The following is a 23,787-nucleotide window of genomic DNA, read 5'->3' as shown; positions in this document are numbered from 1 at the left end:
CGCGAGGATTGCGTTCCCCGGCTTCCCCACTGCCCCGTTTTCAGCAGCGCCAGAAATGACACACGCTGAGGGGGCGCGAGAGCGGCAGAGTCGGGGCGGCTGCGTTGTCGCTGCCCCTGTAGTGGGGAGTGCTGCTGGACCCGGCGCTACTTTGCAAGAGTAGCGTGCAGCGAACACTGAGTGGAGAAAGGCCCAAAGCCTCCATTCTCTGTCTGATTTGTCAGGGGGTGTGTGAATGGAGAAGAAGAAGAGTTTGGATTTATACCCCGCACCCCACCCCTTTATCTCCTGTAAGGAGACTCAGGGAAGTTTACAAACTCCTTTCCCTTCCTCTCCCTACAACAGACACACCTTGTAAGGTTGGAGGGACTGAAGAAGTTTGGAGAGAATGGTGACTAGCCCAGAGTCACCTAACAGGCTTCATGTAGAGGAGTGGGGAAACAAATCCAGTTCACCAGATATGAGTCCGCCGCTCATGTGAGGGAGTGGGGAATCAAACCCAGTTCTCCAGATTAGAGTCCACCTGCTCTTAACCACGACGCCACGCTTGCTCTTAACAGCAGGTACATCAGACAGGCTCCCAGAAAGCCTTAAAAATGGAGGGAGGGGGGAATGGAAAACTGCAAATTAATAACATGTAAAGAAATCAGCTTATGTTACGTTTTGCATGGACTCTTGCTTTTGGTAATGATCAGCATAGGGAAAGGAGAAGGGCAAAATGAGAGAGCTGTGTGCATATCAAGAAATGTAGAAAGATCTACATCAGAAGGGAGGAATAAGTAAGCCAGACAGGCAGAGGGGATCCATCTTCTGAGTCCTGGAGATATTGGCAGACACTATGAACGCATCAACATTCATCTATATATATAAAAATCTAACAGTGTGTTTGTCCCTGATGGTCTTCCTCAGAAGCTGCTGGACGGATCGCCCCCAAATTTTCACAGGATGTCCCTCCCTGTTGCGGGCAGGTAATCGGACCTTCAAACCACTGAAAGTCCATACCTGAGCCAGGTAAAACGTCTCTTTCCTGGCGCACCAGGCCATGAAGCTGGCTGTGTTCAACTGTCACCCTTAGAATATTCATGCAGCCTGTCTGTGGCCTGAGGGATTGGTATGCCCTTACAAGGTTCACGCAGATGGCCAGAGATGAGCATTGAAAACAGTACATAGGTAATACTGGTAGGTAATATGAGTGGAAGTGAAACACATACACACTTTGCCGTGTGAGACATCAGGTGGGGTCCCCCCCCTCACACGCAGGTAACTTTCACTCTCTGTGCCTTACCCACTGCTACCACACAATACACATCCAGCTCATCCTCACAAACCTCACTCTGCCCTCCCTCACATCCAACCACCACTTACCCACTTCCTCGCCCATATTCACTACAGCTCTCTTTTACTAAAAGCGAGCTGGAGTTTGCCTTTTTCTTCTAAGAAAATCCATGGGGTGGGGGCGAAACAACACTACCGGCTCCGCTTCTTTATGAACCCAGGGAGCTGGCCTTGATCTGAGCGCCTCACCATCCTGCCTCTGCTGCCTGACTGGGATAGCCTCCGTGCCCCAGTTCTGCCTTACCCAAGCCAGGACTGTGCATGTCAACCAGCCTCATGGACAGTGGGATTCGCACTCTGACAGTTCCGTTGTGGAATGGGAAGGGTTACCTTATACTAAAAACACAAGACACCACCATATAACAATGTGAGTTGAAAAGGGAAAGAGGGATTCCATTTGACCACCCCAAAAGGCTATGCTGGGGATCATTGGACCTGCATGGACATCTGTGTGGGTTGCGGACTGTGATGAGAAGGACAATTGCCACAGCAACGCGTGGCCGGGCCCGCTAGTTTCTCTATAATTAGGTTCAAGTCCAGCAGTACCTTAGAGACAGACAAGATTTTTGAAGTACGAACTGGAATGGCTGTTGAGGGTTTTCCGGGCAGGTAATTTTCGCTCCTAATGTTTCGCCTGCCTCTATGGCTGGCTTCTTCAGAGGCACAGCACGATAAGACGTGTTTCTTTTTGTGACACAGTCAATGAACTGGAGCGCTGAATCTCAAAAGCTAGCACTGTGAAAATCCTGATCGTCCCTAAGGTGCTACTGGATTCGAATCTAGTTCTTCTACTGCCAATCACAATGACTACCCTCTAAAACTTTCTCCATAACTGTAAGGGAACACTTACCTTCTCCCCCCAAAAGGAAAGCAGAGATTCCCAAGAAACCTCTGCCTATGGTGTTAGATCTGGTAGTCCATCAGTGGAATTCTTTCTCCCCTGAGTAGTCCTTTCCTAGAGTTGTGGAACCCACATGGAATAAATGGTCAGTGAGCTACAACGTGGTCGGGATAAAATCACCCTTTCTGGCTCTTCCATCAGTTCTTCTCCACTGAAAGAAGATGGAAGAAAGGGGGGGGGATCCTTTTATCCATAATCAGCACACACGCACCCCCCAACCCACATAGCTATCAGTCCACAGGGGTCCCAACTTAGACTGCAGGAACCAGTTTTCCCAGGATTGCTGGGGGGAATGAATGGAACAAAAAAATAAATCCATGATCTTTGCACCCAAAGATCACTGGGTCCAGTCAGTCTGTTCAGCATAATCTATGCATTTCTTTAGTAGATTTACCAGTGCACAAACACAGCCTTTAACTGGACAGTCCAGAATCCAATAAGTTATCTCTGCTCTTTGAGAATTTAATTATTCTATGGTATTTTACTGTTCGCAAGGTTACATACAATAAGAAAGAAAATGGAATTGAAACGTTCAAAAACACATGCCACATAAATCCGTAAAACAACAAAAAGCAATAATATAAAAGCCGAACGACAAGAAGAAGAGTTTGGATTTATATCCCCCCCTTCTCTCCTGAAAGAAGACTCAAAGGGGCTTACAATCTCCTTTCCTTCCTCCTTCCCCCACAACAAACACCCTGTGAGGTGGGAGGGGCTGAGAGAGCTCCGAGAAGCTGTGACTCGCCCAAGGTCACCCAGCTGGCATGTGTTGGAGTGCATATTTAATAACATAATCTAGTTCCCCAGATAAGCCTCCACAGCTCAAGTGACAGAGCGGGGAATCAAACCGGGTTCTCCAGATTAGAGTGCACCTGCTCTTAACCACTATGCCACTGCTGCTCCCCAACACAATTAAATAATCATGTGATCTTAACCAGAAGGCAAATGGTCACGTCATCAAAGCCACTCTTTCACCTGAGTCAGATGAAAAAGAAACCACACAGTTGGGGGCCATCTTCATCATGGGAACATTCCATTCACTCCCTTTGTGTGGAGGAGTTCTCCTGGCAGGTTCAAGTACCTAGTCCAGTGGTGGCGAACCTTTGGCACTCCAGATGTTATGGACTACAATTCCCATCAGCCCCTGCCAGCACGGCCAATTGTCCATGAACATCTGGAGCGCCATAGGTTCGCCACCACTGGACTAGGCTCACTTCAGCATGACTTCTTTTGCGCCTCTTTGTACATCCATCTAGTGCTTGAATGGATGTACAAGCAATTTACTAGGTCATTCTTTATAAGTCATGGGAAGTCAAATGAACATTTATTTTATTTATTTATTTATATATTCGGTTTATAAACCTCATTGGGGTGCTGTGTGGTTTCCGGGCTGTCTGGCCGTGTTCTAGCAGCATTCTCTCCTGACGTTTCTCCTGCATCTGTGGCTGGCAGCATCTTCAGAGATGCAGGCGAGATGTCAGGAGAGAATGCTAGTAGAACACGGCCATGCAGCCCGGAAACCACACAGCACCCCAGTGATTCCGGCCGTGAAAGCCTTCGACAATACATCACCTTCATTCTCTAATTGTAGGAAGGCAGCCATGTTGGTCTGCAGGGTGAAACATACGGGGTCAAAGGTCCCCGGGCTGGCTGCGGCCATTTAGTCCCGTAAGGGGGCAGGCGGAAAATCATCCCACCCACCCCGGGTCCATACACTGACTTCAAGACCTTCCAAAAAGTGTAGTTTGGTTGTGATGGGGGAAGGCAGCCGCCCATACGGGGTGGAGGGAGGGGCAGAAAACTCAGATTTTGTACCAGGCTACATTTTCCCCAGATTCGCCTCTGGTCTGCAGGAAAACAGAAAGATTCGCAGTAGTGCCTTAGATGTCTCTATCAGAGTATGAACTTTCGAAAGTCAAGGGAGTGCTGACTCTTGAACGTTCATATCCCCAAACATCTAAGGTGCGATTGGACTTGAATCTAGATATCCTCTAGTTGTGATTCTGCTATTGGACACAAAGCACAGTCTCTGGCTTCTGACCCCCCCGGCCAGCAGATGAAGGTCCTGTCGATCTGACCCGGCGTAGCAATTCTTAAAGGCTTACAAAGACCCTCAGATGGTTTTCTTCCCAAGCAGTGCAGCGGCACCTGCTCCTTGCTGCAGACACGCACGGATCGTTGCTGTTTTTCCTTGATCCTGTCACACACTCACACACCTTTGAAGCACATGATGTTTTCCGATCTGGCTCATCGCTGCCCTCCAAGTCAGAGGATCTGGCTCCGGTTCCTCCCCATCCATCAGCAGGCAGAAAGGGAGTCCCTCTTTCCGGCCGTCTGGTCAGCTAGCAGCAGGCTGGGGTTGCATCTGAGCCAGCGAGTTTGGCATGTTCCACGAGGACATAAATTACAGGGATTGCGCTCTCCTCCCCGGCTCCTCGCAAAGGCATTTCCCCACAGGTCTGGGCATAATCAACGCCAGGAATTTCCATTCAAGGGTTCTGGTCTCTTGTCAGAATTTAACCATTTCAGATGGGGAGACGAGGACGGCCTTTGGCAGAAGTGCGGAGGCTCCAGCCGCCGGCAGAAAGGGAGTCCTCGGCCAGGGAGAGCCCCAGCTGTTTTCCACGGTGGAATCAGACAGACAGCGTGTCCCAGGCAGGGAAAACACCAGAAGGGGAAGGGCAGCATATTAAATCCAATGAATTAACACGTACCCTGAGGTGGGGCAGTGGCCAGGACCCAGATCTTCTGGCAGGACCCACTGCTCTGGAGCCACCCCCCCCCATTCACTGATTTGCTAGCATTCCCCCCCCCCCCATACTCCCACTTACATTCACTGCCCAGTTCCGTTGGGAAAGGGTTGCAGGTGAGGGACACACTGGGGGAGGGGGGCACAGGTGGCAGCCTGGTGGTGGGCAGGAGATGGGAGGGGACTCCTGGAAGAAGAAGGAGAAGGAGAAGAAGAAGAAGAAGAAGAAGAAGAAGAAGAAGAAGAAGAAGAAGAAGAAGAAGAAGAAGAAGAAGAAGAAGAAGAAGAAGAAGAAGAGGAGGAGGAGGAGGAGGAGGAGGAGGAGGAGGAGGAGGGTTTATATCCCCCCTTTCCCTCCTGTATGGAGACTCAAAGGGGCTGACAATCTCCTTGCCCTTCCCTCCTCACAACAAACACCCTGTGAGGTGAGAGGGACTGAGAGCTCCAAAGAACTGTGACTAGCCCAAGGTCACCCAGCTGGCATGTGTTGGCGTGCACAAGCTAATGTGGTTCCCCAGATAAGCCTCCACTCCAAAGCTCATGTGGCAGAGCCAGGCCCCCTCAAAGCCAAGAACTGGCCCTGGTCCCAGGATCTTTTGTGCTACCACAGGTTGTGACTCTCAAATTGTGCAGGGCCATGAGCAACCCAAGAGGCATGCCCTGCCCACAGTGGTCTCCTGTACACCGTTGGCAGGGCATGCCTCTTGGGTTGCTCACGGCCCTGCACAATCGGAGACTCACAACCTGTGGTAGCACAAAAGAGTTCTGCCCCCCGACCTGCCTGCTGGGGTTCTTTGTACCATTGGGCGTGGCCTGCACTTGGCAAAGGCAGCGGGATGGAGGCCAGCCATCTTTCGAGGTGGCTGTCCATGTGTTCTCCTCTCCCCTTCAGGATGGAGGGTGGGGTCCCATGAAGCTCTGGAGACAAGGGCTGGAGCGAGCCACCGACGCATCTCCGGCAAGCGGCTGTGATTTACGGGCCTGCTCTCAACGGCACCTATGACCCATCGCACTCCGCTGGTCGTCACAGACAGAAACAAGGGTTAATGCTTGTCCTCACACCGGCGAATCCCCCCTCCCTCTCACAATTCCAAAGAAGATATAAATAAGGGGGAAAGGCGTCCTGTTCCCTATAGAACTTGGCCAGCTAACCCGGGGAAGAGATGGGCGCCCGCCGGCTCCTCGCTCTCATCCTATTGCTCCAGATCATTTCTTCCCGACCTGCTGCAGGCAGAAAGATGCCGGAAACTGGGATCAGAGATGCACTCCAGACACCACTAGGTACGGCAGCTGCCTCGAAAGCTGTAAGATGCTGAGGCTCCAAAAGTGGACTCAGCTGTGCGCATGTATGTTGGGGGCGTGTGCGTGTGCCTGAAGGCTATGGGTGCTCTTTGGGAAAGCAGCTCGGGCCTGAGTCCCTATTTTTATGCATAGTCAGCGTTTCAACCAGCTGCCCTAATTCCTCCACCCCAGCCACGCAGTCCTCAACAGCACCAGGCTCAGTTGGCAATGCAAGACATTATCTGGGTAGCAACGGTCGTTGGCACCAATGAAAGCCCCAGGACTCTCGAGGCGGATCACAGGGCCAGCCGAAGACGCGAGGGTGGGGGGAGGTACAATCGAGTTGCGGCTAATTTACGGCAACCCTGCAGGGTTTTCAAGGCAAGAGACGTTCCAAGGTGGTTTGCCTTGCCTGCCTCTGCTTAGTGATTCTGGATTCCTGAGGCAGCTCTGCTTACGAGATTGGGCTACCATAGGCCGTCCAGGTCACTGCCAAGATTATCTATCTATCTATCTATCTATCTATCTATCTATCTATCTATCTATCTATCTATCTATCTATCTATCTATCTATCTATCTATCTATCTATCTATCTATCTATCTATCTATCTATCTATCTATCTATCTATCTATCTATCTATCTATCTATCTATCTATCTATCTATCACCACCTACCTACCTACCTACCTACCTACCTACCTACCTACCTACCTACCTACCTACCTACCTACCTACCTACCTACCTACCTACCTACCTACCTACCTACCTACCTACCTACCTACCTACCTACCTACCAATTTATTTATTAAATTTGATAGACCACCCTACCCCCAAAGGGCTCAGAGGTGGTTTGCCTCTGTATACCAACTGTGGACTTCCTTGATGGTCTCCCATCCAAATACTAATCAGGGCCAACCCTGCTTAGCAGCCAAGATCCAGCAAGATCAGGCTAGCTAGCTTGAGCCAGGTCAGGGCATTCGAGGATGAGATTCTCCAGTAAGCCTCTGGTGATCCCAGCAGTGCTTGCACAAGGCCCTTGTTGAGGTGAACATCCAGAACTATGTGGTGTATCTGCAGGGGAGGTCAGAGACCCGGGGGGACCTTGAACGGGGGACCAGATAGCTCCAAAAATATGTGAAGAAACTTGCTCCAAGAACTGCAAGAAAGGGGGAAGTGTCTTTTTCATGCATGGGATCAACCAGGGCAGGGAAAACATGTGATGGGCAAGCAGAGGAGTAGCTGGGCCATACTGCACCGGTGCGCCCTCTGGGTTTTCCACACACACACCCCCCCCCGGCGGTGCCCTGCCTCTGCCCCACCCCCCCACACTTACTTTAGTGCAGTGATGGCAAACCTACGGCATGGGTGCCAGAGGCGGCACTCGGAGCCCTCTCTGTGGGCACCTGCACACAGAGTTCGTCATGTGGGGGATGGAAAATCACCCCCCCACACACACACATCTCGGCTGGCCTAGGCCACTGAGCACGATGTGCGCACGCCACAGTGAGCAGGGAGGACTCAGCTGGCGGGCCTGGGGCCTGTGCTCCGGGTGGCTGCTGCCCGAGGGGGGGGGGGCTCAGAGGAGGCAGAGATGCTAGAGAGGCACAGAGCGGTGCGCGCGGGGCTTGCTGGAGGCTAGAGCAGGCTGGCCCTTGCTCGAGCGGGTGGGGCACAGGAAGAGGGAGCCAACCGGTTTTTTCTAAACTAAAACCTCAGCATTCAGGTTACATTGCCCGGTTGGCACTTTGTGATAAATAAGTGGGGTTTGGGTTGCCATTTGGGCTGCACTCGGTCTCAAAAAGGTTCACCATCACAGTGAAACAGTGCAGGCTGGAAAATCAGCTTGTCCCCTTCAGGATGAAAACGGCCTGGTGGGAACTACACTTCCCAGGAGACTTTGGGGCTTGCAAGGTTTCCTGGGAAGTGTAGTTCCCACCAGGCCATTTTGAGCCTGAAGGGAACAGGCCGCTTCTCCAGCCTGCACTGTTTCACTAAGGTAAGGGGGTGCTGCTGCGGGGAGGTGGGGGTGCAATCCTTTCTCTATGCTGATTCTCTATGCTATGCCCGGTGCAATGCATCTCCCCCGCCCCCAGTAGCTCTGCCTCTATGACCAAGCTAAGGGGGGCTGGCTGGAGAGTTCTGGGCTAACATCCCCACGGGATCTCAGTGGATGTTCTTGACTTTTCCCTCTTACACAGGCTAAGGCCGCGAGTGGGGTTATTGTGAGAATACAATGAGAAGGCGTGGGGGAGGAGTAATGAATGAAGCCCAGGGCACCTTGGATGCATGGAAGGAAAACCAAGGAAATGAAACAAAGGTGGTGACTGAAGGCAGTAGTTCAAACCCCTCCCCCCCGGGTATCTCCAGTTTAAAAGACCAGGTAGCAGGGGATGCCAGAGACCTCTGCCGGACACCCTAGAGAGCAGCTTCCAGTCAGTGTAGGCCTGTGGTGGCGAACCTTTGGCACTCCAAATGTTATGGACTACAATTCCCATCAGCCCCTTCCAGCATGGCCAATTGGCCATGCTGGCAGGGGCTGATGGGAATTGTAGTCCATAACATCTGGCGTGCCAAAGGTTCGCCACCACTGGTGTAGGCAATCTGGACCTTGAGAGAGCAAGGGTCTGACTCAGCATAAAGCACCCACACATGTCCACATACTGAAGACTAGATCCAAGTTCAGTCAACCCTTAGAGACCAACAAATATTTGGGGGTATACGCTTGCTAGAGCCAAAGCTGCCTTCGTCAGCTACAGGTAGGAATGGGGCGAGGGGAGAAGCAGGCTGGTGCACCTTTTCCTCATTCACGGAGGCCTCCTGCATATGGTGAACCAGACCTCTTTCCCTCTCAGGGCCAAACTATCTACACTACGTAACTTTGCCCTGACATCAGAGAACCCGAGGCTCTGTTGTTCTGCCCGGGGGCGCAGGCATTCCTAGGAGCAGGTCCTGAGCATCTTTCGCAGAATGGCATTCTCCAGTTTCTTTGCAGGAAGATGAAACAGTTGAAGTGGTATACCATTGATAAGAGTTTTAAGGCAGAAAAGACTGAGATCTTGTCAATTTCAGGGTGTGGGTGTGGGTGTGTGTGTGCAAATGAGCATTTGAACACATTTGGTGCACCAGGATCTTTGCAGCAGGGACCTCTGGAGAGGCCTGAGGGAAGCAGAGGAAACTTTGGTTTCCTGAGTTTGGTAAGAAAAAAAAGACTTTTGGACACACTGGTCATTCACAACAAGAGAGCAAGCATGGTGTAGTGGTTAAGAGCAGGTGTACTCTAATCTGGAGAACCGGGTTTCATTCCCCACTCTGCTGCTTGAGCTGTGGAGGCTTATTTGGGGAACCAGATTAGCTTGTGCACTCCAACACATGCCAGCCGGGTGACCTTGGGGTAGTCACAGTTCTCTTGGAGCTCTCTCAGCCCCACCCACCTTACAGGGTGTTTGTCGTGAGGGGGGAAGGGAAAGGAGTTTGCAAGCCCCTCTGAGTCTCCTATAGGAGAGAAAGGGGGGATATTAATCCAAACTCTTCTTCTTTTAGAGCCAGGGACATTTTATATTCTAGTGCTCAAGCAGGCCCCAATCTGCAGAGATCTAAATTGGAGCCACGCTGCTTGTACACAGATAATTTTTCAAACCTTGGGGGGGGGGGGTTACCTCCTGCATACTGGAGGCACGTTGGCAGTGGAGTCTGAGCGCTTCTTTAGTGACATCCTGGGGGTTCAGCAGGCAAGGGTTCCCCCAAGTGCTGGTTCTCCTCATTATGTAAACTCTTTATACCCCATCGTTCTCCATATTCAATGTTGTGGCTGGCATGCTGCCATGTGGCTAAAACCAGCTGCCCTCCTTCCACGTGCATCGTGTACCCGAAGACCTGCCCAACTGCACAGAAAGAGGAAAAGGCGGTGCTGATCCCAAAGGGACGGGTACTTCAGCCACACACCTAAATAGCGCTGCTGTTGTCCCGTTGCTCTTCCTTCAGTTCTTGCTCCCCTGCGGCAATATTAGAATGAAACCGGTCCACTTGTCTTTGCAGGGCTGTGGCAGACATTCCACGGCAAATCAACTGGCGGAATATGCACATCGGTGTGAGGGGTGCAAGCTGCCCTCTCCTCGGGCTGGCACAGGCATCCCCAACCTTTTGGAGTCTGGGGGCACTTCTGGCGTAGGCAGTTAGTCCAGCCACAAAAGAAGGGGGAGCAAAGGCGGCAGAGCCAGCCACAGCGTGCCGTTTTGCTACTATGCTGTTCTTCCTCTTGCAGCAACCCAGCCTCTCCAAGAAGCACCTTTGCCTCGCGAAGTCCTCCACGGCCACTACGCCAGCCACCTGCCGGCCAGGAACCGCCCCAAGCGGCACGTGCGGGACCGGCCCGAGGAACCCGGCTGCCACCTCCGGAGCGTGCTGGTGCGTGTCAAGGACCTGGGCTTGGGCTACGACTCTGGAGAGACCATCCTCTTCAAGTACTGCAGTGGGAGCTGCCCCAAAGCCCGCAGCAACCACGACCTGACCCTCTCCCTCCTGCTGCAGACGAGTGGCATCCCGGCCTTGGGCGAGCCCTGCTGCCGGCCCTCGCACTACGAGAACGTGGCCTTTCTGGACAACAGCCACCAGTGGCACGAGGTGGAGCAGCTCTCTGCTTCTTCCTGCAGCTGCATGGGGTGATGGCCTGGGGGTGGGAAGGAGGGCAGGGGGGAAATAGGCACAGAGACTGTTGGGGCTGAGCAGGGTCCCTGCCCTCACTGTAGACCAGGGGTCTGCAACCTGCAGCTCTCCAGATGTCCATGGGCTACAAATCCCATCAGCCCCTGCCAACATGGCCAATTGTAGTCCATGAACATCTGGAGAGCCACAGGTTGCAGACCCCTGCTGTAGACCAAACCCTGAAGACTTTGCCCCATTCCAGCTCAGTCCCCTAGAAAGAAGTCCAATGGATCTCCCCGGGCACAGCCGATCGCCACATTTGCTGAACTCTGATTGACTCCAGATGACCCAATGCTGCTCCCTTTGATGGAATTCGGGTAGGAGGAGGTAGCGGGATGGGGGTGGGCTCATTAAGCGAGCAGAGGTATTTATGAATGATTTCTAACTTATTTAATTTATTCCTTCCCCTGAATATGGGGAGGGTTTGCCTCCCCCTTTTATTTATTGACTTAATTCTCTGGTTTAAGAAAACCAGGGACATCCGCCCCAGACTTGCATTAAGAAAAGATGACTCATATGTGCCCACTAGCAATGAAAAATACAAAGATGAAGCAAAGAGACGTAACTCACAGCTACCGGGTGTGACCATCAGCCATTGGCGGAGGAGGCTTCTCTCTAACTTCACAGGAGCAAGGATACAATCCCTCCTCACCACACGTACACAACTGCATTGCGACCCACACACTCAGAAAAAGTTTCACAGTCATACTTTAACAGAACCTCAAATCTTACTGTATGCCTCATTCTTGTCTTGATGCCAGATAAAATAAAATAAAAAATAATTGAGTATCTGAGTCATACTGGACACCATGCCAAAAAAAGGGGGTTGGGGAAAGGAATCAAAAACCTGTCCAAAAGTTTCAATTCCAAGGAAAAAGAAACACACTTACAAAACACACCTTTTTTTGCAGCCATCTCAAAGCTGAAGCACTTAGCAAATTATGGGTACAATTCACAACTCCTCTGGAAGGCAGCACATTCTGAGTGTTTTTAAGAGGGAAAATGTAGAGAAACACAGAGAGGAGGAGAAAGAGTGAAAGATGAACATACAACTCAAACAGTTAAAAAGTAGAGCTGAAAGTGTGGTAGCCCAGGTATGAGTTTATTATGAGAGCAAAACCTTGTAAAAAAAAAAAACCCTCAACTCTCGTTGCTAGTAAACTCAAACCTAGCTCTTCTACTGCTAACCAACAACATAGCTACTCTCTGAAACTACCGGTAAGTGAAAAAGAAAGTTCTCCCTTGCAGACTGCATTTAAAAGTGAATTCCCGGCTTCCTCTTCCTTGTTTCCGGAGGCCCCTCCCCCCCCCCCAAATTCTGCCTCCTCGATTCAGTTTGGATAAGCATCACCCAGGTGCCCCGCTCCACAGTGCTCTTTCCACCACCCAAATCACATTGCTGCCACCAAATCCTGTCTCGTTTGCCTTTAGAGACATCTCTTGCAAGTTAGAGGTGGGGATTTTGAGGGGCAGCCAGTAAGCTGCTGTATGAAACCGGAACTAGATGAGGATGAGTCTGATCCACCACGGCTGCCCCTGTGTTCTCCCACTATTTCCCCCCTTCGCGCACTCACTGAAGAGCTGACTGCCCTCTGTGGGTAATTCGGAACTTGCCTGACCATTCTTTCCGTTGAATGCAAACATTAAGTTCAGGAGTGCACAAAACTTCCCTTGCAAAGGCCCATTTTGAGGGACAGAAGCATAAGCCAAGAAGTCAAAAACTAATTGTGTAGCCACAAGCATGTTAAAATGCCAAAAATCAAGAGATATGACAGACATCTTGCGCGGTAGGTGGGGCTGAGTTCTGAGAAAACTGTGACTAGCCCAAGGTCATCTAGTAGGCTTCATGTGTAAGAGTGGGGAAATAAAATCCTGTTCACCAGATCAACGTCCGCTGCTCATGTGGAGGAGTGGGGAATCAAGCCTGGTTCTCTAGATTAGAAGAGTTGGATTTATATCCCCCCTTTCTCTCCTGTAAGGAAACTCAAAGGGGCTTACAAAGTCCTTTCCCTTCCCCCCCTCACAACAAACACCCTGTGAGGTAGGTGGGGCTGAGAGCTCCAATGAAGTGTGAGTAGCCCAAGGTCACCCAGCAGGCATGTGTTGGAGTGCACAAGCTAATCTAGTTCCCTAGATAAGCCTCCACAGCTCAAGTGGCAGAGCGGGGAATCAAACCCAGTTCTCCATATTAGAGTGCACCTGCTCTTAACCACTACACCGTGCTGGCTCTTAAAGTCCACCACTCTTAACGCACTGCCCCACATTGCCAAAGGGTCCTCATGCGTCAGGGTGCCATTGCAATATACATCCACAAAAGACGGGAGGATTTATTTCCTGAGATCAACCAACAATACTTGGCCAAGTACAATCACAACTATTTCTTCCAACTCTTGGCTGGGCTCCTCCCTCACACCCCTGCTCTTGCTGGTCATTTGTGCAGAGTGAGCAGTAACCACTCCTGACATCTTGAGCCACAGAACGGAATTCCACTCAGCAGAACATCATAGGTAACAGTTTCAGTCCCATTCAGAGAAGCAGGTGACGCTCCACAGCTGAACACCCAGCCTCCGCAGTTAGCCTACGATTCTACGATGGCGGCAGCGGGAGGTTCCGGCAGATGATGGAGATCCTTCGTTCTCGGGGAATCTTCTGGCCATCAAAAAAGGACTCCTCGTCTTTAAGGATCTCATGAGTGAATTCATAACGAGCTGGTCCCCTTGACCCAAAGAAGAAATCACAGAAAATATCCATGAAGTTGCCCGTCATCACAAGAGTTTGGATTTATACCCCACTTTTCTTTCCTGTAAGGAGACTCAAGGTGGCTTACAAGCTCCTTTCCCTTCCTCTCCCCCCACAACAGGCACACCTTGTGAGGCAGGTGGGGCTGAGAAAGTTCAGAGAGACTGGGGCTAAGAGAGTTCTGAGAAAACTGCCCAAGGTCACCCAGCAGGGATGTAGGAGTGCGGAAACACATCTGGTTCACCAGATAAGCCACCACCACTCAGGTGGAGGAGTGGGGAATGAAACCCAGTTCTCCAGATTAGAATCTGCCTGCTTTTAACCACTACGCCACGCTGGCTCTCATTGTATAAACTGGTCCTTCAAAGTCAGCAAGTTTCCAAGGTCTCAGGATCTTTCACAGCATCAACTGCCCAGTCCTTTTTAACAGGAGATGCCGGGGACCGAACCTGGGACCTTCTGCATGCCAAGCGCGTGCTTTTCTACTGAGATAAATTTATAACAGATAAAGCTCCCGAGAACTGTGAGTCAGGACTGAGAAGTGCACCCTCCACATTCAGTGGCAGTCTACCTCTACGGACAGACGCTGGGGATAAGGGCTGGCCCTCCCAACGCCAAGGGCTGCTTGCTAGGGGAGGGGGCCACGATGGGACAGAGCCAGGATGATGGACTATCCAGCAGGGGGCAGTCTTGAACCACCAAGCTCTGTAAGGGGGAAGGCAGCTAAAACGTTTCTTTTTAATAATAAAAATAAACTGGTTCTAGAGCACCGTCTGAAAAAGATGGAGATGACACCAGAAGGGGAGTGGGCTGAGGATAAAAAACTGGAGGGACGTTGTTTATTTGCTAGAAGAGGATGGAAGAGACCAGTCTATCTGTTAATCAAAAGATACTGAGGAACAGCAGGGGTGGTTGTAACCTTTATCCCCTGCTCATGGGTGCCCCAGTGGATCCATTAGAGACAGGATGCTGAGCTAGATGGGCCCTGGCATGATCCAGCTAGGCAAGTCTTCCTTTATTTACCGGAGGATATAAAGGGAGCGACGCTCCAGCAGCAGATCCAAGCAGTCCCGCGGATTCTGCTCGCTGACCAGGCGCATCACGCTCGGGGAGAGAAGGGAGAGGCCGGCAATGGTGCAGCCACAGAACTAGAAGAGAAGAAGAAGAGTTTGGATTTATGCGCCACCCTTCTCTCCTGTAAGGAGACTCAAGGTGGCTTACAAGCTCCTGTACCTTCCTCTCCCCACAACAGACACTTGGTGAGGCAGGTGGGGCTGAGAGAGTTCAGGGAGAAGTGTGACTGGCCCAAGGTCACCCAGCAGGAAATGTAGGAGTGCGGAAACACATCTGGTTCACCAGACAAGCCTCTGCCACTCAGGTGGAGGAGTGGGGAATCAAACCTGGTTCTCCAGATTAGAATCCACTATACCACGCTGGGTCTCAGAGAGAATTCGTAAGGAAATTACGAGGGCCCCCGAGGGTGGGCTCAGACATTTTCCAAAGCACAGCTTGGCCCAAAATCAGACCACACCCAAGCCCTGAACGTTGTCACCATCGGCCTGGGACAAGAGTTCACCCTGGTGAAAGAATCTGGGGGTTAGTGCGCCAGTAGCAACACAAAGACTTTGCACTAAATGTCGGCTCACCTGTAATGCACCAATCATAGCATCCAGGAAAAGGGGGTCATGATTATAGATTCATAAATATAAAACTCAAGCAGGTTACACCACTGTACTTTCCGAGACAAAATTAACTGAACAATGGAACATAATTTCAAACAAACACTCAGTGTTATCCCACAACATACAACGGAGCAAATTCTTTTGTGTTGCTACTGAGGCAAGCAGAAGTGTTTGATTTATATCCTCCCTTTCTCTCCTGTAAGGAGACTCAAAGCAGCTTACAAGCTCCTTTCCCTTACCCCCTCCCCACAACAAACACCCTGTGAGGTGGGTGGGGCTGAGAGAGCTCCAAAGAGCTGTGACTAGCCCAAGGTTACCCAGCAGGCATGTGTTGGAGTGCACAAGCTAATCTAGTTCCCTAGATAAGCCTCCATAGCTAAAGTGGCAGAGCGGGGAATCAAACTCAGTTCTCCAGATTAAAGTGCACCTGCTCTTAACCACTACACCGTGCTGGCTTTCTTAGGCTCATTCCGCACATGCAGAATAATGCACTTTTAAACTGCTTTCAGTGCTCTTTGAAGCTGTGCGGAATGGCAACATCCACTTGCAAACAGTTGTGAAAGTGGTTTGAAAATGCATTATTTTGCGTGTGCGGAAGGGGCCTTAGGGTCCACCACTCTTAATGCACTGCCCCACATTGCCAAAGGGTCCTCATGCTTCAGGTGCCATTGCAATATACATCCACAACAGATAAGCCTCCACAGCTCAAGTGGCAGAGTGGGGAATCAAACCCGGTTTTCCAGCTTAGAGTGCACGTGCTCTTAGCCACTACACCACGCTGGTTCTGCATGCTCCTCACCCTCCAAGGTGATCCAGCACACCCTCAGAATACTGGTCCCCAGGGACACCCCCACTCCAACTGCAGAAGAAAACAACAGGTGCATTTCTCTCTGATATACCTTGACACTGTCTATGTGGGGTTTTATGTAGCCAGTTTTATCCAAATCCAGGACATGGACCTGGGCCAATTGCGGCACCTGGGGAGGAAAAGCCACGTCCCGCACCCTCTGCAAGATCTCCCGGCTCTCCTGGCTCCAGTGCAATCTTTCTGTCTCACGGTATTTATGAATTGCCTGCAGCAGGAAGAAAAGAGATTACGAACGGCCTGAGGAAGGGAGAAAAACGTGCACCCCTTTTGGCTTTGAATGACAGGAATAATGGGTGGTCTGCTCAACAAGTGTTGTTGAAATGTTTTGACCTGTCGTCGGGAAGCCATCCCGCGATAATGCTGCATGTTTGGGTGGGCGACAGGGAATTCAGTATGGTGAACCCCGCTTCACATTACTGAATTCCCCGTCGCCCACCCAAACACGCAGCATTATCGCTGGATGACTTCCAGACGACAGGTCAAAACATATCAATGGCACTCGCAACAGTGCAACTTATTAGGTACATTTACGCTCTTCCCTGACTTGGATGCCCCGGGCTAGCCCCAACGCAACAGATTTCCAAAGCTAAACAGGATCAGGTCTGGCTAGTACTTGGACTGTAGATTGCCAAGGAAGTCCAGGGTCGCCGAGAAGACAGGCAACAGCAAACCATCTCTGAATAGGGTGCTGTGGGTTTTCCAGGTTGTAAGGCCGTGTTCCAGTAGCATCCTCTCCTGATGTTACACCTGCATCTGTGGCTGGCATCTTCAGAGTGAAAGCCTTCGACAGTACACATCTGAATATTTTTTGCCTTGAGAGCCCTACGGGTCGTCGGCTCCAACATGACAGCACTTTCCACACCTGCATTATCAATGACCGATGCAATACACAGATCCAAAGTATACCTCCCAGGATGCCCCTGCACCTCAGGACCCTCAGCATATCTTCCCATCCACCACCTTGCCCTGCTCTGTACAGTCAGGGCTTGGACTTCTTCCCTCCCGCCCTGGACCTTGTAGGGTACCTCTCTGTCTTTGTACAAGTTGGAAGACTGTGAGGAATCTTTGGGGGGGGGGCGGGGAACAGACGTAAAACATTTCAGACATCCCTCGATGGTAAATGTGAAGCTTCAGTGGCGTAGTGAACAGATGGTTGGATACAGAGGTGGGATCCAGCAAGTTCTCACCAGTTCCCGAGAGGGGGTTACTAATTATTTGTGTGTGCCGAGAGGGGGTTATTAATTGGGCCCGCTTTTCCGCCTCCACGCCCTCGCCTCCCCGAGAGGCCTCCTGCCTTTGAACGTGAAGGTTCCGTATAGCAATTGCGACTAATAATGTCACTCCCTGAACTGGGTTAATCCCTTTCAGGTACTGCAATTCATTGTTTCTCAGCCTTTTGTGCCTTTTATCTCACCAGTCTCTATCAAAGAACCTGTGTGTTTCACCAGTGCTGGGTTCAGATTTGTGAGTTGGGGCATTTTCTATAATGTGATGATGATTTAGAAATGACCTGGTGCAAAAAAATTTTGGGGGGTTTTGGTGGGGTGGTTGCCCATGGGGGGGCATCCAACTCAGGTTTTGCCCAGGGCTACAGTTTGCCTAAGTATGCCTCTGCCCCCTTTGTGAGGGGGGGGGGGGCTGGCGAGGGAACCTGTTACTAAAATTTTTGGATCCCACCACTGGTTGGATCTGGGAGGCCTGGGTTCGAGTCCCTGCTCTGAGGGCTCATGGTATATAATGTTAGTAGCTGCACCTGTAGAGGTATGCAACAATAACTGCACCAACAGCTCAAAATTCAATCATAATGACTTTCTGTCTCTGTGTATCGATTAAGCATTCATTTACAAAATCAACAGTAAACTTTTTAACAGAAGTAACAAATTATAAACTTCTACACTTTTTTTTTACAGAGGTAACAATTTATAAACCCCCAGGGTGTGTGTGTGTGTGTGTCACATCTTGTCACTTTATGCAGCAATTGCTGCTATTCTTAGAAGGACCTGAAAAAACTTACAATAGCAGCAACTGGTGCATAAAGAAATGGTTTTGGGAAACTGTAAGTGCATTGTATTATGAATTTAGGTTAGTTGCCGAGTTAATTCCAGGTGTTATGTAGAAACTCTCATTTTTGCATAGGAGGGGCCAAAGCTTTTGTGACGAGGTGTGACCCAACTGGGGGGGGGGGGGGGCTTCTAGCCCTACTCTCATTTACAAAGGAACATAAGAACATAAGAACGAGCATGCTGGATCAGACCAGAGTCCATCTAGTCCAGCTCTCTGCTACTCGCAGTGGCCCACCAGGTGCCTTCGGGAGCTCACAGGCAGGATGCGAAAGCAATGGCCTTAGAAACAGCAAGAACGCAGCCGTTGGATCAGACCAGAGGTCCATCTAGTCCAGCTCACTTTCGCAGTGGCTCCACCAGGTGCCTTCGGGAGCTCACCCTGGGCAGGATCACGTAAAGCAATGGCCTTAAGAACATAAGAACGAGCCTGCTGGATCAGACCAGAGTCCATCTAGTCCAGCTCTCTGCTACTCGCAGTGGCCCACCAGGTGCCTTCGGGAGCTCACAGGCAGGATGCGAAAGCAATGGCCTTAAGAACATAAGAACGAGCCTGCTGGATCAGACCGGAGTCCATCTAGTCCAGCACTCTGCTACTTGCAGTGGCCCACCAGGTGCCTTTAGAAGCTCACCTGCAGGATGTGAAAGCAACAGCCTTAAGAACATAAGAAAGAGCCTGCTGGATCAGACCAGAGTCCATCTAGTCCAGCTCTCTGCTATTCGCAGTGGCCCACCAGGTGCCTTTGGGAGCTCACCTGCAGGATGTGAAAGCAACAGCCTTAAGAACATAAGAAAGAGCCTGCTGGATCAGACCAGAGTCCATCTAGTCCAGCACTCTGCTACTTGCAGTGGCCCACCAGGTGCCTTTGGGAGCTCACCTGCAGGATGTGAAAGCAATGGCCTTAAGAACATAAGAAAGAGCCTGCTGGATCAGACCAGAGTCCATCTAGTCCAGCACTCTGCTACTTGCAGTGGCCCACCAGGTGCCTTTGGGAGCTCACCTGCAGGATGTGAAAGCAACGGCCTTAAGAACATAAGAAAGAGCCTGCTGGATCAGACCAGAGTCCATCTAGTCCAGCACTCTGCTACTTGCAGTGGCCCACCAGGTGCCTTTGGGAGCTCACCTGCAGGATGTGAAAGCAATGGCCTTAAGAACATAAGAAAGAGCCTGCTGGATCAGACCAGAGTCCATCTAGTCCAGCTCTCTGCTACTCGCAGTGGCCCACCAGGTGCCTTTGGGAGCTCACCTGCAGGATGTGAAAGCAATGGCCTTAAGAACATAAGAAAGAGCCTGCTGGATCAGACCGGAGTCCATCTAGTCCAGCACTCTGCTACTTGCAGTGGCCCACCAGGTGCCTTTGGGAGCTCACCTGCAGGATGTGAAAGCAACAGCCTTAAGAACATAAGAAAGAGCCTGCTGGATCAGACCAGAGTCCATCTAGTCCAGCTCTCTGCTACTCGCAGTGGCCCACCAGGTGCCTTTGGGAGCTCACCTGCAGGATGTGAAAGCAAACAGCCTTAAGAACATGGGCAAGAAAGAGCTCTGCTGGATCAGACCCAAGAGTCCATCCTAGTCCAGCACTCTCTGCACTACTTTGCAGTGGCCCACCAAGGTGGGTGCACTTTGGGAGGCTCACTCTGCAGGATGTGAAAGCAATACAGCCTTAAGAACATAAGAAAAGAGCCTGCTGGATCAGACCAGAGTCCATCTAGTCCAGCTTTCTGCTACTTGCAGTGGCCCACCAGGTGCCTTTGGGAGCTCACCTGCAGGATGTGAAAGCAATGGCCTTAAGAACATAAGAAAGAGCCTGCTGGATCAGACCAGAGTCCATCCTAGTTCCAGCTCTCTGCTACTACTGTGAAAGTGGCTCCACCAGGTGCCTTTTGGGGAGCTCACCTGCAGGAGGTGGAAAGCAATGGCCTTAAGAACATAAGAACTAGCCTGCTGGATCAGACCAGGAGTCCCATCTAGTCCAGCACTCTGCTACTCGCAGTGGCCCACCAGGTGCCTTTGGGAGCTCACAGGCAGGGGAGGTGAAAAAAGCAATGGCCTTAAGAACATAAGAACAGAAGCCTGCTTGGATCAGACTCTAGAATCCATCTTGAGTCTCAGCACTCTGCTGTTCTCAGCAGTGGCCCACCAGGTGCCTTTTAGGGAGCTTCACCTGCAGGATGTGAAAGCAATGGCCTTAAGAACATAAGAACTAGCTCTGCTGGATCAGACCAAGAGTCCATCTAGTCCAGCACTCTGCTACTTGCAGTGGCTCCACCAGGTGCCTTTTGGGAGCTCACCTGCAGGATGTGAAAGCAAACAGCCTTAAGAACATCTGAACCTAAAGAGTCTCTGCTGGGATCAGATTCTGGAGTCCATCTAGTCCAGCACTCTGCTACTCGCAGTGGCCCACCAGGTGCCTTTGGGAGCTCACCTGCAGGAGGTGAAAGCAATGGCCTTAAGAACATAAGAAACTAGCCTGCTGGATCAGACCAGGAAGTCCATCTAGTCCAGCACTCTGCTACTCAAAAGCAGTGGCTCACACCAGGTGCCTTCGGGAGCTCACAGGCTAAGGATGTGAAAGCAATGGCCTTAAGAACATAAGAACTAGCCTGCTGGATCAGACCAGAGTCCATCTAGTCCAGCACTCTGCTACTTGCAGTGGCCCACCAGGTGCCTTTGGGAGCTCACCTGCAGGATGTGAAAGCAACAGCCTTAAGAACATACGAAAGAGCCTGCTGGATCAGACTGGAGTCCATCTAGTCCAGCACTCTGCTACTTGCAGTGGCCCACCAGGTGCCTTTGGGAGCTCACCTGCAGGAGGTGAAAGCAATGGCCTTAAGAACATAAGAACTAGCCTGCTGGATCAGACCAGAGTCCATCTAGTCCAGCACTCTGCTACTCGCAGTGGCCCACCAGGTGCCTTCGGGAGCTCACAGGCAGGATGCGAAAGCAATGGCCTTAAGAACATAAGAACGAGCCTGCTGGATCAGACCGGAGTCCATCTAGTCCAGCACTCTGCTACTTGCAGTGGCCCACCAGGTGCCTTTGGGAGCTCACCTGCAGGAGGTGAAAGCAACAGCCTTAAGAACATACGAAAGAGCCTGCTGGATCAGACTGGAGTCCATCTAGTCCAGCACTCTGCTACTTGCAGTGGCCCACCAGGTGCCTTTGGGAGCTCACATGCAGGAGGTGAAAGCAAGGGCCTTCTGCTGCTGCTGCTGTTCCCGAGCACCTGGTCTGCTCAGGCATTTGCAATCCCAGATCAAGGAGGATCAAGATCAAGGAGAGGTTTGTAAGTTGTTACCTCTAAAAAAAAATGTAGAGGTCTATAATTAGTCACTGAAGTAAAAAGGTTTACTGTTGATTTTGCAAATGAATCGTGTAACAGACTTCCCTCTGGGATACGCCTGTGAAGATGCCGGCCACAGATGCGGGCGAAACGTTAGGAACAAGATCCACCAGACCACGGCCACGCAGCCCCCCGGAAAACCCCCCAGAACCAGAAGGGCTAAATGATATGCAGAGATTGCCACCTGCTGGCTGGCTGGCTGGCCTGGGGCCACGCCCACACTCCCCCCGCCCCGCCCCGCCCCGCCCCAAGACAAGCGTCTGCCTCCAACAGAAGGATTCCCCCTCCAGGGTGGCGGGACGAGGAACCGGCGGGGAAACCTCCTGGGCCTCCCCAGCGCCCGGGCCCCGGTTGCACGCGAACAGGCTGACACGCGGCGTGCATTCCCACGTGTCGGGCTGGCAGGACGCGCGTCCAGCGCCTCGGGGGGGCACCCACCCCGTCCCAGTGCTGGTCCTGGTAGGGGCGCCGGCGCAAGAGCGGCTCCACCTCCCGCGCCAACAGCGCCTCCTCGCCTTCGCCCACGAAGCCCCGCAGCACCGCCGCGCCGCCCGCCTGCAGCCGCCGCCACAACCCCGACGGCATGACCCTCCGCGGCCCCCGTCCGTCCCTCCGCCGGGCCAACCGCGGGGCATGCCGGGACGCCGCCGCTCGTTTGTATGGCCACGCCCACGACGAGGATGCCGCTGCTTGGCCCGGCGGTACCCCCTCTGGGCTGCAGGTGGCGCTCTCGCGTTTGGACCGGTCAAGCCAGCCTCACAGAACGGCTGCCAACCTCCAGCCGGGCCCGGGAGGTCTCATTCAGAGGCATTTGCCATTGCTTGCCTCTGTGTAGCAATCCTGGACTCCCTCGAGGAACTCCCATCCAAGGGCTAACCAGGGCTGACCCGGCTTATGTGTGCATAAAATGCCACCAAGTCCCAGCTGACAGGGAAGTCCCATAGAGCTCTCCAAGCAAAAGGTGAAAAAACTAAAGGGATTTGGGGAGCTTAGTAGACCACAAACTCGTAAGTCAGCAGTGTGATGCAGCTGCCAAGAAAGCCAATGTGATTCTGGGCTATATCAGTGGGAGTATAGTGTCTAGATCGAGGGATGTAATTGTACCTCTCTATTCTGCATTGCTGAGACCTCACCTGGAATATTGTGTGCAGTTCTGGGCACCGCAATTCAAGAAGGACATGGACAAGCTGGAACGGGTCCAGAGGAGGGCCACCAAAATGGTCAAAGGTCTGGAATCCAAGAGGAGCTGGGGATATTTAGTCTGGAGAAGTGAAGGTTAAGAGGTAAAATGATAGCCCTGTTTAGATATCTGAAGGGATGTCATGTTGAGGGAGCAAGCTTGTTTTCTGCTGCTCCAGAGACTGGGACCAGGAGTCATGGGTTCAAGGGGAAGGAAAAGAGATTCCACCTAAACATCAGGAAGAACTTCCTGACAGTCAGGGCTGTTCGACAGTGGAATGCACTGCCTCGAAGTGTGGTGGAGTCTCCTTCTTTAGAGGTTTTTAAAGAGAGGCTGGATGGTCACCTGACAGGAGTGCTTTGATTGTGTGTTCATGCATTGGAGGGTGCGGGGGGTTGGACTTGATGGCTCTTTGGGTCTCTTCCAACTCTATGATTCTAAGTGGTTTGCCACTGCCTGCCTCTGTATAGCAACCCTGGACTTTGGTGATGTACGGCCCAAGTGCGAATCAGGGTTTCAACTTATCCCTGAAATCTGCCTCCATCCCTGAAGACTGGAAGATGGCCAATGTCACACCAATCTTTAAGAAAGGATCTAGGGGGGACCCGGGAAATTACAGGCCAGTCAGTTTGACATCTGTTCCTGGTAAATTAGTAGAATCTATCATTAAAGATAAAATTATAAAAACATGTAGAAAAGCAAGACCTGCTGAGGAAGAGTCAGCATGGCTTTTGCAGAGAGCAAATCCTGCCTTTACAAGAGCTCTACTTCAGAGTTCTTTGAGGGTGTAAACAGGCATGTGGATAAAGGGGGGGGAACCAGTGGACATTGTCTACTTGGATTTCCAAAAGGCTTTTTTGACAAAGTTCCCTCATGTAAGAGACTGTTGAGAAAAACTCAGCAATGAAGGAATAAGAGGGGAAGTCCTCCTATGGATTAAAACTG

General features: G+C 51.5%; 1 protein-coding gene across 2 annotated transcripts; it reads right to left on the bottom strand.

Annotated features, from left to right (window-relative positions):
- Positions 1–13,259: 13,259 nt before the first annotated feature.
- ALKBH7 (alkB homolog 7) lies at positions 13,260–22,304 on the bottom strand. 2 transcript variants are annotated; one of them, XM_048487655.1, is made up of 4 exons: positions 22,101–22,304; positions 16,290–16,463; positions 14,732–14,856; positions 13,260–13,685 (listed from the first exon to the last, which is right to left on the bottom strand). In XM_048487655.1, the coding sequence occupies exons 1-4, from the start codon at positions 22,245–22,247 to the stop codon at positions 13,556–13,558; spliced, it is 576 nt and encodes a 191-aa protein (XP_048343612.1). In that variant the 5' UTR covers positions 22,248–22,304; the 3' UTR covers positions 13,260–13,555. The 2 variants fall into 2 exon arrangements, with proteins under 2 accessions (XP_048343612.1, XP_048343613.1); XM_048487656.1 differs by having other exon boundaries at positions 22,178–22,304.
- Positions 22,305–23,787: the final 1,483 nt, after the last annotated feature.

The sequence above is a fragment of the Sphaerodactylus townsendi genome, linkage group LG03 (genome assembly GCF_021028975.2).
Source record: "Sphaerodactylus townsendi isolate TG3544 linkage group LG03, MPM_Stown_v2.3, whole genome shotgun sequence".
Lineage (NCBI taxonomy): Eukaryota > Metazoa > Chordata > Lepidosauria > Squamata > Sphaerodactylidae > Sphaerodactylus > Sphaerodactylus townsendi.
The sequence above is the reverse complement of the archived record's forward strand: the minus strand, read 5'-3'. Positions and strand labels throughout refer to the sequence as shown.

Coding starts and splice junctions, on each gene's coding strand:
- ALKBH7 (XM_048487655.1), bottom strand. CDS start 22,247: ATGCCGTCGGGGTTGTGGCGGCGGCTGCAGGCGGGCGGCGCGGCGGTG. Junction 14,857..16,289: donor CCCACATAGACAGTGTCAAG/GTATATCAGAGA, acceptor CTTCTCTTCTAG/TTCTGTGGCTGCACCATTGC. Junction 13,686..14,731: donor CGCTCCCTTTATATCCTCCG/GTAAATAAAGGA, acceptor CTTTGGGTCAAG/GGGACCAGCTCGTTATGAAT.